This window comes from Myxine glutinosa, chromosome 2 (genome assembly GCF_964187855.1).
Source record: "Myxine glutinosa chromosome 2, kmMyxGlut1.1, whole genome shotgun sequence".
Lineage (NCBI taxonomy): Eukaryota > Metazoa > Chordata > Myxini > Myxiniformes > Myxinidae > Myxine > Myxine glutinosa.
The window spans coordinates 241,456,694-241,473,407 of record NC_136262.1 but is presented as its reverse complement, the minus strand read 5'-3'; the positions used below and the strand labels follow the sequence as shown (position 1 = coordinate 241,473,407).

Genomic DNA, 16,714 nt, shown 5'->3' with positions numbered 1-16,714 from the left:
GCATGACTGTGGTGAAGATGCTTTAGCGGTGTGTGGTTAAAATCCATCCCAGGCTGTGGTGAAGGTGCTTGAACAGTGTGTGGTTAGAATCCATGCATGAAGGTGGTGAAGATGCTTGAGCGGTGTGTGGTTAGAATCCATCCATGAAGGTGGTGAAGATGCTTGAGCGGTGTGTGGTTAGAATCCATGCATGAAGGTGGTGAAGATGCTAGAGTGGTGTATGGTTAGAATCCATGCATGAAGGTGGTGAAGGTGCTCGAGTGGTGTGTGGTTAGAATGCATGCATGAAGGTGGTGAAGATGCTAGAGTGGTGTATGGTTAGAATCCATGCATGAAGGTGGTGAAGGTGCTCGAGTGGTGTGTGGTTAGAATCCATCCATGAAGGTGGTGAAGGTGCTAGAGTGGTGTGTGGTTAGAATCCATGCATGAAGGTGGTGAAGGTGCTAGAGTGGTGTGTGGTTAGAATCCATGCATGAAGGTGGTGAAGATGCTAGAGTGGTGTATGGTTAGAATCCATGCATGAAGGTGGTGAAGGTGCTAGAGTGGTGTGTGGTTAGAATCCATCCACGAAGGTGGTGAAGATGCTAGAGTGGTGTATGGTTAGAATCCATCCATGAAGGTGGTGAAGACGCTGGAGTGGTGTATGGTTAGAATCCATGCATGAAGGTGGTGAAGACGCTGGAGTGGTGTATGGTTAGAATCCATGCATGAAGGTGGTGAAGACGCTAGAGTGGTGTATGGTTAGAATCCATCCATGAAGGTGGTGAAGACGCTGGAGTGGTGTATGGTTAGAATCCATGCATGAAGGTGGTGAAGATGCTAGAGTGGTGTGTGGTTAGAATCCATCCACGAAGGTGGTGAAGATGCTAGAGTGGTGTGTGGTTAGAATCCATGCATGAATGTGGTGAAGACGCTGGAGTGGTGTATGGTTAGAATCCATGCATGAAGGTGGTGAAGGTGCTAGAGTGGTGTGTGGTTAGAATCCATCCATGAAGGTGGTGAAGGTTATTAATTAATTTATTTATCAAGAGGAATGAATTATTATAGCCACGAACCGTCTAATCATTCCTTCGTTCATTCGTTCATGCGCTGAGTGAATGTATTTCTCATTTTACCATCCACCATTTGTACCTCGGTTATCTGAGCGACGAGGGTCTCGGATGGAACGACCCCACGACCTTTGGGTCGTTTGTTATCACGGATCCAATGGTTGTGGATACGCAAACGGTGCTGATTAATCCTTGTAGCACCAATTGGTGTTTTTTGTCCGCTGCGGGATAAGAGTTAAACTTCTAATGGTGGAGACGACGGTTCGACGGTTCAGACACCGTGATAGAGACGTTATGTCGGGTTAGGGTTAGGAAGCCGATAGACCGTATTGACGACGCCCGGGACCCTAATGGATGAAAAGACATTCAATTAGAAGCATGTGTGGTGCATGTGTCATGGAGGATAAAGAAACGTAGCGAGAGAAAGGAGGATCAGCGGCTGATTGTGTAAACGTTAATCGGTGACGTAAAGAAGGGACGAGACAAAGGAGGGAAGAACATGTATCGTGGTCGTTTGGTGTGAGTGACGGTGCGAGGTGTGCGAGGTTCGAGTTTACCGAGGGAAGTGATAAACGGCGAGGAAGGAGGTGACGGTAGTCGCCAGGAAAGTGTTTGTAGAGGGAGAAACTGGGAACGATGTGCACAGGGCAGGACCGGGTAGAGAGAGAGAGAGAGAGAGAGAGAGAGAGAGAGAGAGAGAGAGAGAGAGAGTGGGGGTGGGGACAAGCAGAACAAGAAAGACAAGAGGGTGGGGGAGGGCGGAGAGTCGGAAGAATAGGCTGGAGGATAGTGTGGGCCAATGGTGTGTAGATGCAAGGAGAGAAAAAGGAGGGGAAAAAACCCGATCGGGAGGACGGAGATGAGTGAAAGGGGGGTGGGGGATTTGTGGTTGTTGTGGTTGTAATGGTGGAGGCACTAGAGGAGAGAAAGGGAGAGAGAAGCTGAGTCGTAAGGTGGGTGGGGGTGCTGGCGAGGGGGAGGGGTCCGGGGGGCTTGTTGTATGCGTTCGTGTGTATGAGAGAGAGATGGGGGTGCGCGCATGCGCTCTCCCGCGGCGTTCCCCGTTCCCGAGGCGGATGAGATGTCCGCGGCGCGCGGGGCCCCGGACACGCCGAGCGCGCGGCCGCTGATGTGAGTGAAACGCAAACTCGCCGCGCGCGCGGAGCCCGCGCTTAATTGCTTCGTTCGCTCTCGCCTCAGGGAGGGAACCGTGGAGGAGAGGGGAGGGGTGAGGGGTACGGAGAAAGAGAGAGAGAGAGAGAGAGAGAAGGTGGGAGGGAGTGAAGTGGGGTGTGGAGGAGAGAGAGAGGGACAGATAGACACAGAGAGGAAGAGATAGACACAGAGAGGGAGATATAGGAGAGTGTTGGGTGGGCTGTATTTAAGGAGGGAGGGGGTGTTGTGCTTCTCTTGCCGGCGCTGCCAAGGGAGCTGAGGGTGGAGGGGTAGGGGTGATGTCGGGGTGTTCGAGGGAGGAGACGAGGTGGGTTCCGAGAGCCGGTGATTAATTATTATTGACACGGAAAAGAGACGTTTTTGGAGTTTGAATGTTTTTTCCTCTTCGGTTCCCTCGTCCGTTCACCCCCCTCTTCATGAAGACCCGAACCCCGGTTTCTGGTGCTTTCTCCACGACCTCCCCCGCCCCTCTGTGCGCCCCTTCCTCCCGGTTCCCTCCGGCCACGCGTCGTTGTCAATTAGCCGCGGGGTCGCGACTGCGGTCTGTGCACCTCGGGCCGCCCGGGGCCCCTCTCGGCCCTCAGACCGCAGGGCGTGGGAGGGGAGGGGGACGCGGAGGGGTAGCCGAGGGGGGCAGCGGTCGCCCCGGGCGCACGGATGGACACGCAGACGAGGTGTAATAAATCCCAGGCGTAGGCCGAGGCTTTTTTTTCCATATCGCTGCCATTATGACGAGAATGCCTGAATCCCAACTGATGGCGTTTTAGAGCGAACGTTTGGGGGTTTTTTTCCTCCTCTTTTCCATTCCCTCAAAGCAACTCGTTTCGCTCCTCGTGTGTAATTTTTCTCCTTTTTATTCTTTCTCCCTTCACCCCCTCGATACCTTTGCCCGTCGTTCCTCCATGGCTCACCTCGTCGCTGCCCCGGGCCGGTGCGTCTTTCCTTAATCTCTCCCTCTGTGTCGATCTCCTCTTCATCTTGTACCTCGATCTCTTTATCCGTTTTGTTTCTGATTCTGTTTCCGCCTCGTCCTCTCACATACCCCCGCGCGTCCCCTCGTCCGTCTCCCGCCGCTCGACCTCCCCTACCCCCTTCCACTCCAGAGGGCTCTTATGGCCGGACCTGTGGCGCGGCGCCAGCGGCCGCGACCCGCCAGTAGCGACGGCAGCTGCTGTGGGGAAAGTTGCGTCCGGGACGCGCAGTCGGCGCCCGGGAAGGCGATCAATCGTAGCGCCGCCGTAGTTGTGAGCTTCCCTCATTGTGTCCCTCTCCCACCTGAGGTGTTTCCACCTAAGCCTCCTCTCTCCCCAATTCCCCTCACTCTCCTTCCCCTTACATCTCCCTCATCACCAACTCCTCCCCCCCCCCCCCCCATGCGATTTGTTCGTTTACCGTAACCATTATTTTTTTTGCACTCTCCCCAACTCCCCTCCCTCTCCTGCCCCTTACATCTCCCTCATCACAACCTCTCCCCCCCTCCCCCATGTGATTTATTCTACCTTAACCATTATTTTTTTGGCCCTCTCTCCCCAACTCCCCTCCCTCTCCTGCGCCTTACATCTCCCTCATCACAAACTCCCTCCTCCCCCCCCCTGCGATTTGTTCGTTTACCGTAACCATTATTTTTTGCCTCCTCTCCCCAATTCCCCTCCCTCTCCTTACATCTCCCTCATCATCAACTCCCACCCCCTCCCCCCCATGCGATTTGTTCGTTTACCATAACCATTATTTTTTGCCCCCTCTCCCCCCAATTCCCCTCCCTCTCCTGCTCCTTACATCTCCCTCATCACAAACTCTGCCCCCACCCCCCCTTGCAATTTGTTCATTTACCTTAACCATTATTTTTTGCCCCCTCTCCCCCCAATTCCCCTCCCTCTCCTGCTCCTTACATCTCCCTCATCACAAACTCTCCCCCCCCTCCCCTTGCGATTTGTTTGTTTACCTTAACCATTATTTTTTGCCTCTCTCCCCAATTCCCATCCCTCTCCTGCTCCTTACATCTCCATCATCAACTCCCCCCCACCCCCCATGCGATTTGTTCGTTTACCTTAACCATTATTTTTTGCCCCTCTCTCCCCAATTCCCCTCCCTCTCCTTACATCTCCCTCATCACAAACTCTCCCCCCCCCCCCATGCGATTTGTTAGTTTACCTTAACCATTATTTTTTGCCCCCTCTCTCCCCAATTCCCCTCCCTCTCCTGCTCCTTACATCTCCCTCATCACAAACTCTCCCCCCTCCCCCCATGCGATTTGCTAGTTTACCTTAACCATTATTTTTTTGCCCCCTCTCTCCCCCCAATGCTCCTCCCTCTCCTGCTCCTTACATCTCCCTCATCACAAACTCTACCCCACCCCCCCCCCCCCCATGCGATTTGTTCGTTTACCTTAACCATTATTATATTTTTTTTCCCTCTCCCTGTTCCCCTGCTCTCACCGACCGACTCCTGCCTGGCCTCACCCTGAACTTCCTGTGCTGCCACCACCTTTACTGGGCCCTCTCCAGGCCTGAATGCCATGGACAGTAACTACACGGAGATAAATCCATTTTTTCCAGAGATGTTGCCATGGGGAGGGCAGCTGTGGGAGCAGCGGGCACCGTGGGAGCTGGGTGCACACCCGGGACTACCGCCGGCCGCTGGTCAGCTCTGGGAGCAAGGCCAGCGGGCACCGTGGGATTTCAACCCGCGGCACATGGCCGGTCTACCCTGGGGTAGCCAGCTTTGGGGAGAGGCCGCGAGGGCGCCTTGGAAGATCAACAACCAAACCGATGGTTTCCCGCCCACGGTCGTGCGTGAGGGCGAGGCCGGCTGCGAGAAGACGTACACCATCCTCGAGATGGTCCGAGAAAATGCGGGTGCACGTCATGCTCATCTCGCCAACGGCATGCCACCCGTGCACATTGGCATGCGTCGCGCCGAGCATTCCCAGGATCCTGTTCTTGAGACCAATGGTAATGGCGTGCTGGGGGCGATTGGGAGCGGAGTACCGGGCACTTTGATGACCCGTTGTGATGGACCTGGAGTGTGCCAGCTCTGCGGCGAGGCCTTGCCAGCTGATTTTGTGGCACTGAGAAGCCATGCCAAGCGGCACATGGACAAGCAGGCCCTGGCATGCCTGAGTTGCAGCGCACAATGCAAGAGCACGTCGTCGCTTACGGTTCACGTTCTGAGGCACATGGGCATCTACCTGTTCGCCTGTGACCTGTGTGGAAAGCGTTACCCGACCAAATGGCACCTGGACGAGCACCGGAGGGCACACGAAAGGACGGCGCACGGGCGTCTCCATGGTGCACCTGATGAAGGTCTGCTTCCCGGTTGGCTCGAGCCCCAAGCGCCGTATGATTACGCCGACTACTTTGGGCATCTAACCCGAAACGTGCCACCAGACATACGCCCACCTGCGCCGATGCTGTGCCCACAGCCCAGCCTGCCAATCGCCTCGCTTCCTCCGTCCCTCGCTCGAGTCGTTGCTGCCGAAGTGTCTCCTCCACCACCTCCTCAACCTCCACTGCGTCATGAGGACGGATCTTCCAGGCGGTCGGTCCCGGTTCCGTCGGTGCCAGCCACCCCCACGGTTCCTCCTGCCACTCAGCCTCCACCGCCACCTCCGCCACCACCACCACCACAACCACAACCACAACCAGCAGCTCCGCCGGCGTCAACACCGCAGACTCCTTCGGTCACCGGAGGATTGCCAGGGCCAGGTTCGGCTGCCCGTGCGGCTTGCCAAATATGTGGCAAGGCTTTGGCCACAGAGTTTGCCTGTGTGCGGGAGCACGCGAAGAGACACCACGTCGACAGGAGCAGCCTCACCTGCTCGTGCTGCGGCCTACGATGCAAAACATCTTCTGCGCTTACCATTCACGTCCTCAAACACGTCGGAGTTCTCCTGTTTGCTTGCGACGTTTGTGGAAAGCGCTACACCACCAAGTGGTACCTGCAGGACCACCGGCGCGCGCACGAACGGGCCGGAGAAGTCGGTCCCGAACCGCGACGTGCGACAGACATGTCCCGACCCCTGCCCAGTGCTTGATACACGTTCCCTTCGTCTGCATCTCTGGCTCAGACTAGCTCGATCGCATCACCTGATGTGAACCCATCACGCATCGACCTCACTTACACCCGCGGGTCGCTTCAGGACGGCAATGGAGTCGTGCATGCCACCGAGTCCTCCGGGCCTAGTCTGTAGAAACCTCCATACCATGGAGTACCAGGGTGAAGAAACCTCCTCCATGCCATGGAGTACCAGGGTGTACAAATGAACTGAATTGCTGGAGATGATAATGGAAAGTGATGGCTTTTTTCCTCTTTTTTTTTTTTTTGGTTTTTATTTGAAATCACACTTTTACATCCCAGCTCAAAGCAGATGTGACCCCTGCATTTCCCTCCATTTTCATCCCAGGTTGCACGTCATGTCGAACATCCGCCTTTTGACACGTGGGCCAAGAAAATGGCGTTGAACTTTCATCGCTGCTGTTTTAATCGGTGACATGAAGGATTGGCCTTGTCCCCTCATGATGATGATGATGTGGTTGGGAAGATGAGAGTTTGTGGCTAATACGGAGTGCCTAACCTGCGAGCAGTAAGGGACTCGGCCCTGTGCCCTGGAGGGCACAGGTGCCAGGTGTGTGATGTAGAGTACGGTGTCCCCTCACCCGCTAGTTTAATGCCCTCCTCCGAGGTACAGGCCCAATGCTGTAAGATGTAGCATTTGCTCTTTTTGGTTGCTGTCACGTTTGTATTGTAACTCGCTCGTGTGGGGCAGGGAAGGGGGTGGTTGGCAAAGGGGCGTCGGTTGGCATAAGATGGGTCGGATAGGTCTAGGCTCCCTTCATGCCAACACTTTGCTGTTTTCGTTTTTCTTTCTTATTTCCAGTTTTAGATGAGAGTGATGTATAAAGAAACAACCAAGTAATATCTTCCACTATTGAAAACTCTCGGCGTTGTCCTGCGACCATTAAGACCTAGAACCTGTAATCGACAGTGCATACTGTAGGTGTCATTTTATGACTGTGTATTCGATTCGTTGTTATGTTACCTGTTTATGTAACTAATATTAACTGTCCCAGATTAGATGAAATACTTTACATCTGGTACACTATTTATGATAAACGACATTTCAGGACTGTTGTACAATTTGTTTGTGTTTAATAAACGAAGTTCCGCACTTCAACGAGTCCTCTTGAATGGGCGCCGTGCGAGATGACGTCACAACGCCTGGTGGGAGTTGGCGTAATGGTTGAAGCAGGAGCACGTCGGCCTATTAACGAGAGGAAGACCTTTTATTAGCAGTATTATAATTATTTTTTCTCCCCAAGTGTGAGTTCTGAAATGTAAATGTGGACAGAGAAAGCGGTTCGACATGTCCCCGGTGTCCGAAGGATGTGCATTAACCGCGGTGCTAATGCTCGAGGATCCGCTCTCGATGGACCGAGCACACGAGCAGCTAAAGCTAAATCATTCGGGGCTTCGAAGCGACGAGGGAAGGGTGACGATAAATCACGCGAACACCTCCGGGGCAGAACCTCTCGACTACAAACCCGAGCGGAGCGACGTGGCCGCGTGTCCGGGTCACGTACCGGAACGTCACCCCGGGGGCCTCCAGGGCCCATCGGCCGCGGGTGACGCTCGACGTGGCGACCCTCAAACAAGAGAGCGAATCGGAGGCGCTTTTAGCGGCAAATTAACGCCGGGGCGGTTTAATCGGGGTAATTAGGCAGCGACGTGGAGAAGGGGGGGGGGGGGGTCGCCCCGTTCTGCCTCGTCGGCTGCCATGTTCCCTGCGTCGTCGCGGAGCCCGTGGGGCAATTACGAGTCAAAGAAAACGTGCACACACGTACGGACGTCACACGTGGACACGAGTTTTAAAGTATACATATGTGACGGGTGCACCCCGCACGTTCCGTTCAGCAGTCACGTTCACTGGTTCGTTACAATATTAAACACAAGGCTGCATGACGAGCACGGCGCTCGTACTGTACGCGAACACACGTACATGTCGGCGGGTACAGTGACGAGTGCTTCGACGTGCACTCGTTACCCGTGTGTGTGTCTGCGGGAGTGCGGGACGCGAGGAGATTCCGCGCCCGAGCAACTTAACCAGCTCATTGTTCCGCCGCGGTCCTCCCCCCGACGGGGCCCATAATCGCTCTCGTCGAGCGCGGCCACAGGAAGGGCCCCTGTGGACTCGGAACGCAGTTTATATTCCGAGCTTACTCGCTCGCCGCGAATACAGCCCTCCTCGACCTCCCCCTCCCCTTAAACTCTCCGCCGCCCCTCATCCTCCCTCTCTCTTTCGCGCGGCTCTTTCCTCGAGAGCGGAGGCGATAATTTTATAAGGTGTCGGGAGCGACCGCTCGGAGTCCCCAACAAGACGCGCGGAGCCGAGTTAATTAACGTCTCGCGGACAAAGCGCCGAACGTCCCGCGCGGTCCCGGTCTCGAGCTGCTCGTCGCGCGTCATCGGGGCCAAGTCGACGCCGGGAGGGGGAAGTCGACGCCGGGAGGGGGAAGCCCCCCCCCCCTCGTACACCCGAACGATTCCGAGAGACTCGGGAAGAACACACGTTCGCCGTTTCATTCCTCGTACACACGCGTACATGGACGGACACCGATACAGTGCACGGGAATATGTGACCAGGACACACCACGTGCTTCGTTTTTAACACATTTATTTTAAAATGTCACAGTGATTCAGGGAACTACCCTATATAACTACAAAGTCTTTTTTTTTCCACACAAAGCAGGAACACAACTACTAACCTAGTCTTCAACTCTACTGCAACTAGTAAAAACAGTACAATCAGAGTAGCAGGGTTACCTACTGAAGTCCAAGGGTTGAGAAACACAAGGCGGGTTTATCTTGAGCAAAACAAGCGTTGCGACAAACATCGCAGGCATGCCAACTTCCGGTACAAAACATAGTCTGAGCAAAACCCTTTTAAAATGAAACTCCATTGTTACTGCGGACGTCAGAAACAAAGCCTATAATAAATTGTTTCTTAAATCACATTCATTAAAATAAAAAAAATTACAAAATTGTTTTTCTTTCTTTTTTTTTTAAATTTCTGTTAAAGCCAAACGGAGATTGTTTTTTTGTTTTTTTTAACAGCTGCGACGGGGTTGTGCGAGTGTTGATCATGCCACCCAAATCGGGGAGGGTCGACGCGTGACCTCCCGGGCACCGCCCTCGGTGCCCCGCACGTCCGATCGGGGTCCATGCGCCGCGACCGCCAGGCGACCGAGAAGCAGTCGCGGGTTCGAACGCGCAGCTCTTGCACCGATGGACTAAAATCAGAAGTAAGAGGCACAAAACACACCACGGAAATGAACAAACGACTTTATATTGCAGTTATACAAACGGTGTCTGCGCCGGTTTATTTGGATCTTCGTTTGGTCTTCAAAACCCACGTGCTCTCTCTGTCTGTCGCTCGTGCCCGTCGCACGTACGATGAAGCAAACGGCTAAGAGAAACCAATGGGTTTGAAAACAACTCCATGCAGTAGAAAAATGTATGCTTGTCTTTATATATATATTTATATATATATATATACCATGGTGGAGTGGTGCCTGCCTGCAAAGATCAGTGCTACAAAAAACGGCTGCAAACTGCGTCCCAGGGCGACAGCCACGCCGGGCGGCACCGTTCGGAAGGTACACCGGGCCGTCCCATAAAAAGTCTTTGTAGGCCGTGGCCGTGCCTCCCCGGAACAGGGCTCGTCGACGTGGCAGCGAACGATCTTCCGATACCGCCGCTGCTCCTTGTGACGCCTCGTCGGCGCGGCCCGCCTGCGCTACTTCAGTGGAAAGGCCGGGCTCGACCGCGGCGCTGCCCCACCAACCTTTTTAGAAACTTCCTCACCACATCAAGAAGCCAAGTTTTAAAACAGACCATCAGCTTTGACGAGGTAAACAAGAACAATTCAAAAGGTTTCCAAGTTTCATGTCAGGAAGAAGAACAAAAACAAAAAAAAACAAAAAAAAAAAAGAGGCAAAAAACAACAACAAAAATTAAGTTTGCCAGTTCACACCACAGACATTTGTTGACATTTGAAGGAATGCACAAAAAGGGTTAATTTAGGTAAGCAAAAAAAATGTGAAATTAGCAAAACAAGGCGGTCAATGAAGTTTTGTCTTCATCAATCTCTATTATTGACCTTTTCCACAAAATCTTTGAACAGCACAGTTGGAAGCAGATGGCAAAAGGTTTCAAAAATGACAATGCAACACGAGCGTAACGATATAAATGTAATGAGAAGTTGAACATGAAAAGCAAATTCCAACTGTAGAACCTTATACTGGGTGATGGTGTGTGGCTTTGGGTGCACAGTGATCTCTGCAGCAGCAGCGAGTTAAATAGAGAAGGCCGGGGGCTACGAGGAGGCCGACGGGCGTTGCCGATTCCTTGGGCCTCGTGGAAAGGCCTGGCATCATCATTCCAGATGTTGTGCCTCCCGTGCAGTGCACTTTGAACGGAACATTTGCTAACGGTACCGGTCACACGATTCCTTGGCCATGGCGATGGGTGATCGGATGAGCGGAGCCTGCTGGGAAAGCCACGGCGGCGTGAGGCCAAAGTTGGTGAACGGGTGGGACCACAAAAAAGAAAAAACAAAAAAACATCCCTCATTTCATGATTAGGCCACAAACTTAAGGGAAACAAACACATTGATACATGACCAAAAAGGAACGATACCTTTCATCCAGCACATCCGCCCTACCCAAAAAAATACGGGAAAAAGATGCCAACCAGCAAAATTTAGCATGCTCGGCTTAACACCCCGTTGTGGGGAAAAAGGGATGCACCAACAGTGTGGATGAATCTCTTCCACAACATTGCACCAAGAAATTCAGCACAACGATTAAAAGGTTTCGTTTTCCACTTACAATGTAATGCTCTGTCAGCACAAGCTGCACTCGTCTGTGATGCCAGGGATACCTTGGCAAAGTCTCGAGCATTATGCCTTACCAAGCAACCTCCCTTCACATCCCAACCTCACACCCCACTCTCCACCAGGCGCTTTGTACAGCGGTTTGCGGTTGTACAAAAGGTGTCTATCTTGACCGACAATGAACGAAAGAAAAGAGAATAAGCTAAAGTCAATCAGCATCAAGTAGGTACAGATGAGGTTTAAATCTCCCCCATTCTACCATGACAATGAAGAGTGAGGTGGGATTGGAGTTTTATGTACATGGACACGCAACCTTGCTTGGGCTCTGTGATGTGTGGCTAAACACAACACTTCTTGCCGAGAACATGCAGAGAAAAAGAGATGCAGAAAGAGAGGATAAAATCATACACACATACGTGGGCACAAACACGGAGCTGGGCAGAGACGGACAGAACTGGGAAACACGGAGCTGAGCAGAAAAAGACGGACGGACGGAGCTGGAGGGTAAAAGACAGACAGACAAAGCTGAGCAGGGACAGATGGAGTGAGAACGACAGACCGACACAGAAAGATGGACGGACGGAACGAGGTAGAAAGATGGACGGATGGAGCGAGGCAGAAATACGGATGAACGGAGCGAGGCAGAAAGACAGACAGAGCAAGGTAGAAAGACGGATGGAGCGAGGCAAAAATATGGATGCAGACAGAGCGATGCAGACAGATGAGGTGGGTTGAAGCAGACGGACAATGAGGTGCGAGTCGAAGCAGATGGACGACGAGGTGTGGGTCGAAGCAGATGGACGACAAGGTGTGGGTCGAAGCAGATGGATGAACGGGCAGAGTTAGATGGATGAGCGAAACGGACAGACGGTGCAAGAGGGACAGGTGGACAGGTAAAGAGAGACTGACAGATGATGTGAGAGGGACGGACAGAAGATGCGAGAGGGGCAGACTGACGTGGCGAGAGGGACGGACTGACGTGGCGAGAGGGAGACGGACAGCGGTGCGAGAGGGACACAGATGGGGGAAAGGGGGACATACACAAGACACAGATGGAGCGAGAGAGATGGAGCGAGAGAGATGGGGCTAATGAGAGACAGAGATGGATCGAATGAGATAGACATCGAGATAGACATCGAGAGAGGGGGAGGGGGAGTGAGAGGGAGATAAGAGAGAGAGTGTGAGAGGGAGATAAGAGAGAGAGTGTGAGAGGGAGATAAAGAGAGAGAGAGAGAGAGATGAGGAGAGAGGGAGGGAGAGAGATGAGGAGAGAGGGAGGGAGAGAGAGATGAGGAGAGAGGGAGAGAGAGATGAGGAGAGAGGGAGAGAGAGATGAGGAGAGAGGGAGGGAGGGAGGGAGAGAGAGGGAGAGAGGGGGAGAGAGAGAGAGAGAGAGAGAGAGGGAGAGAGAGAGAGGGGGAGAGAGAGAGAGGGGGGGGGGGGGGGGGGTGGAAGAGAGTGAGAGGGAGAAAGAGAGAGAGAAAGCGAGAAAGAGAAAGAGAAACAGAGAGAGAGAGAGAGAGAGATGCTAGATAGAAAGAAAAAGGCTAGAAAGACTGACTGACAAATAGAGAAAGACAGACAAACAAATATAGAGACTGAGAGTGAGAGAGATGCAAGGCAAGTGCTGAACACTGAACGCATTCCCACGAGACAATTGGGAACTCACTTTCAAGTGAGGCTCTCGTAAAAGAAAACCCCAAAAGACCCTTCAGGGGAGCACTGAGAGGACTTTTGGATTGGAATGACATCTCCTTCTCTAAAATCAGGGGGCTTCTCTAATACTCCATTTCCCTCTATAAGCAAATTCAAAATTATCCCACAGCCTTCCGACTATAACCCCCCTCTCCCCATTCCTACTCAAAATATGCTTCTTCCCCTTTGTGTAACATCTATTCCCACCCATAAACACCATTGCTGAAAACCATTGAACCTCTTAACTGTATCCAATCTGCTAACACCCTCCACTACTTTCCCCGACCATCGTCTCCGGGTTCACGGCCCATTGGGTTATGTGGCCCTGGAGGCAGGCCTTCACGCTCCCCCTCGGCTTTTCCCAGGCCCGGAGATGGTGTGTGGGGAGGATGCGTGGCGACAGAGGCAAGACCATGAGGAATGGGCACAAGACCTTCAACTCCAGATGGCACGCCCACGACACCAGGAAACCTGCAAGATACACACCAGGTATGTTTTCCATAGTGACTCAGGAGAGCAGCACAAACACTCTGAGTCTACCCAAAGAGACTGCCATGGCCATCAGTTGTGTTGATATATTTCTCCCAGCACAAACAATGCTTAAACCTGGACACGATCTCACTGCAGGTGCAGGCAGGCAATGAAATATGTGCCTTCAGTGATGAAATGCAGGAGGTATGTGTGCACAGGTGATTACTTAATGGGTGCAGTCTGAGTTCTAGCAAAGACTGCATACAATAAGCAGGGAGCAAAAATAAAGGAGGCCTGACTTTCCATTACATTATACAAAACCTTCATGACATTATTGGCCACTGATATATTAGTTGTAGAAAAAGTGAGATATTACCATACTTTATCATAAGGATCACAAAACACAATGAAAACTAGAACGGCACTCAGTAGAGAGCATACCTCCACCTGGTTGGTCATATCACTCAATGGTGAAGAATCACTTAAAAAACAAAAAATTATACAAGCTGGATCCGAATCCAGATCTTCACCAAAATTGAATCGATTCTTCCTTGTCACACACACAACCTGGACAACAAGTTTCATCCAAATCCATCCATAACTTTTTGAGGTATCCTGCTATGTATCGTTTTTGGCCCTGTCTCCCAATGGTGAAGAATCACTTATAATATTAAATAATTCTCAATATCCGAATCCATATTCAGATTTTTCTTTTTTTCGTATACAGGATCGAGGCTCGTGTAAGAGTTAACATTAATGACAAAAAAAACAAAAACGGACACATAAGACAAAATAAAGGGAGCGGGACACAAGATGGGGAGAGAGGAGGAAGCGCACAAGTACAACATTTGAGAGCAGGGACATCGGGAGATCTGTGGGAGGGAGAGGGCTTGGTGGGGGGGGGGGGGGGGGTGGGAGAGGTATAAAACAAATGGACACAACTAGGACTTCCAGGAAAGAAGTCGGTATTTCAGAAAAGTGGATCTGGGGTGAATTAACGGGGGTAGAAAAGATCAAGGTTTTGGATGGGGGAAGATAAGAAATGGTGGTGAATAGCTGTTTTAAAGGCCTGGAGGGAGGAGTGAGATCGAAGAGAGTGAGGGAGTTTGTTCCAGAGGTGGGAGAAAAGAGTGAAGGTGAGTAGAGAGTCTTGATTTTGGCAGTTTCACCAGAAGAGGGTTGCTGGCAGATCTTGTGCGACCTGTAGGAGTATTTGAGGGACAGAGCACAGACACGGCTGTGGGGCTAGGCCAGAGAGGAGTCGGTAGAAGACAGAAAGACCACCAACCTGCCTGCGGTGAGTGAGTGAAAGGCCCTCGGAGTTGGCTTCATTGCGGGAGATTCCAATGATTCTGAAAGCTTTGGTTTCAACAGTGTGAAGCCGAGATAGGTGTGAGGCAGGAGCACCAGCCTAGAGGGGAGAACAGTATTCCATTGAGCTGAGGATGAAAGCCTTGTATGTGGTGAGGAGCTCAGGTGTGTCAAGGAAGGCCTTCGCACGACAGAGGATGCCGAGTCAGCGACTGGCATTGTCGGCCAGCTTAGAAATGTGGTTTTCCCAGGAAAGATCATGGCAGATTGTGAGACCCAAGAGCTTGAGTGACAGAACTTCTTGGAGAGGATTGTTGAGAAAGTAGATCGGAGGGTTGTCCGGATGGTCTTTTCGGAGAGACATAGCAAGAGTGTAAGATTTGTCAGGATTGAAAGACATGTTCCACTTGTTTGACCAGTCTGTGATTTTGTCCAGGTCTGCAGAGAGTGAGGAGGCTGCAGACTGCCGATCTGAGGGATGAGGAATGGAGCGGCAGATAGTGGAGTCATCAGCAAAGATATAGAGAGGATTTTCCAGAGAGTCGGAGAGATCATTGATGAAGACCAGAAAAAGCACAGGGCCCAGAACACTGCCTTGGGGAACTCCAGCCTGAACAGGAAGGGGAGAAGAGAGAAACCTATTCAGGGCCACACATTGACTATGACTAGAGAGGAAGTCCGCAAGCCAAGCGTGGAGATTTCCATGGATACCATAAGAGGAGAGTTTGGTGAGCAGAGCGGGGTGCCAGACCGTATCGAAGGCATGTGATATGTCAAGGGAGACAGCTATAATTTCCTGTTTGACATTGAGGACCTCCATCCATTGTTGAGACAGCAGAAGCAGCATGTCCAGAGTAGAATGACCTGGTCTGAATGCAAATTGATGATCAGAGATCAAGCCATTGGAGAAGAGGAAGGATTTGATATCTGAAGCAATGATGGATTCCATGACTTTGCTGATAATTGGGAGCAGGCTGATTGGTCTGTAGTTGTAAGGATCTGTTTTAGCACCTTTTTTGTGTAAAGCGGCAATGTTGGCTGATTTCCAAGCTGATGGCAGATGACCTTGAGCAAAAGAGAGGGTGACGAGAACAGAGAGAGGGTGTGAAAGAGCGGCAGAGCAGGATTTTAGGACCCGTGGGCTGATGCTGTCTGGTCCAGTTGCAGAATCAGTCGAGGATTGACAGAAACTTCTCCACCTTGTCAGGAGAAAAGGACACAGAATCCAGGAGCAGCTGCCAGCTGGGTACTACGGGGTACGGTGGGTACAGAGAGAGACGGGTTTGGGACACAATATTTTGAGGCAAACACAGAGTTGAGGCATTCAGCTTTTTCACGTGCGGAGTCCACTGTGTTGCCGTTTGAGGTAAGGCAGGGGATGGAGGGGGAACAAACACCAGAAACAGATTTGACAAAACGCCACCAGGATTTGAAGAGGGAGACAGGTGTGAGAGTTCACTCTTGAGAGAAGAGAGATATTGTTTCCTGGCTCTCCTGAGGGTAGACACACTTGTTCCAGGCTTTGTGAAAGGAAATGAGATTGCCTTCCATTGGATTTGCCTTCCAGGAGGCGAAGGCAAGTTGTTTCAGGGCAACTGCCTCACCACAAGATTCCGTGTACCATGGATGGGAGGAAGGGTATGACAACTGAAGACGGGATGGGATAAATCTGTGCATGAGAGAGAGCAGTTTACTTTGGAAGAATTCCCAGGATGAGTTGATGTCAGAGGCAGTAGAGATGGGAGACCAGTCCAGATGATTTATGGCTGCTTGAAGACAGTGCCAGTTGGCCTGAGTGAAATGCCAGATTCGTTGAAGTTGAGGAGGCTCTCTGAGAATGGCCAGAGAGACGTCTACTTTAACTTGATATCCGAAGCAATGATGGATTCCATGACTTTGCTGATAATTGGGAGCAGGCTGATTGGTTATAACAAGCATATGGTCAGATGAACTGATTGGAGCAGAAGAAGAGCAGCAGACATTTGCAGGGAAGTTTGTCATAACCAAGTCTATAAGTGAAGATGCTCTGTTGACCGAGATCCGGGTCGGGAAATTGACAGATTGTGTCAGTCCCAATGAGTCACAGAAGTCCTTTGCTGAGGTGCCATGGCTGGTGAGAGAA

At 51.7% G+C, this 16,714-nt stretch overlaps 2 protein-coding genes across 8 annotated transcripts in view; one reads left to right on the top strand and one right to left on the bottom strand.

Moving 5' to 3' along the window:
- The first annotated feature begins 2,528 nt into the window (after nt 1-2,528).
- Nucleotides 2,529-7,392, top strand: LOC137420714 (uncharacterized). The gene is made up of 2 exons (XM_078772388.1): nt 2,529-2,549; nt 4,730-7,392. The coding sequence occupies exon 2, from the start codon at nt 4,741-4,743 to the stop codon at nt 6,256-6,258; it is 1,518 nt and encodes a 505-aa protein (XP_078628514.1). The 5' UTR covers nt 2,529-2,549; nt 4,730-4,740; the 3' UTR covers nt 6,259-7,392.
- A 1,486-nt stretch (nt 7,393-8,878) lies between these two features.
- CTBP1 (C-terminal binding protein 1) overlaps nt 8,879-16,714 on the bottom strand; it is a 372,662-nt gene continuing 364,826 nt past the window's right edge. For all 7 annotated transcript variants that reach the window (XM_068106031.2, XM_068106032.2, XM_078772389.1 and 4 more), the window contains one exon: nt 8,879-13,281. In XM_068106031.2, coding sequence (XP_067962132.1) covers nt 13,083-13,281 — 199 coding nt within the window. In that variant the 3' untranslated portion in view covers nt 8,879-13,082. The remainder of the gene's footprint in view (nt 13,282-16,714) is intronic.

Bases quoted from the DNA above. Each gene is read 5' to 3' on its own strand.
- LOC137420714 (XM_078772388.1), top strand. From the start codon at position 4,741: ATGGACAGTAACTACACGGAGATAAATCCATTTTTTCCAGAGATGTTG.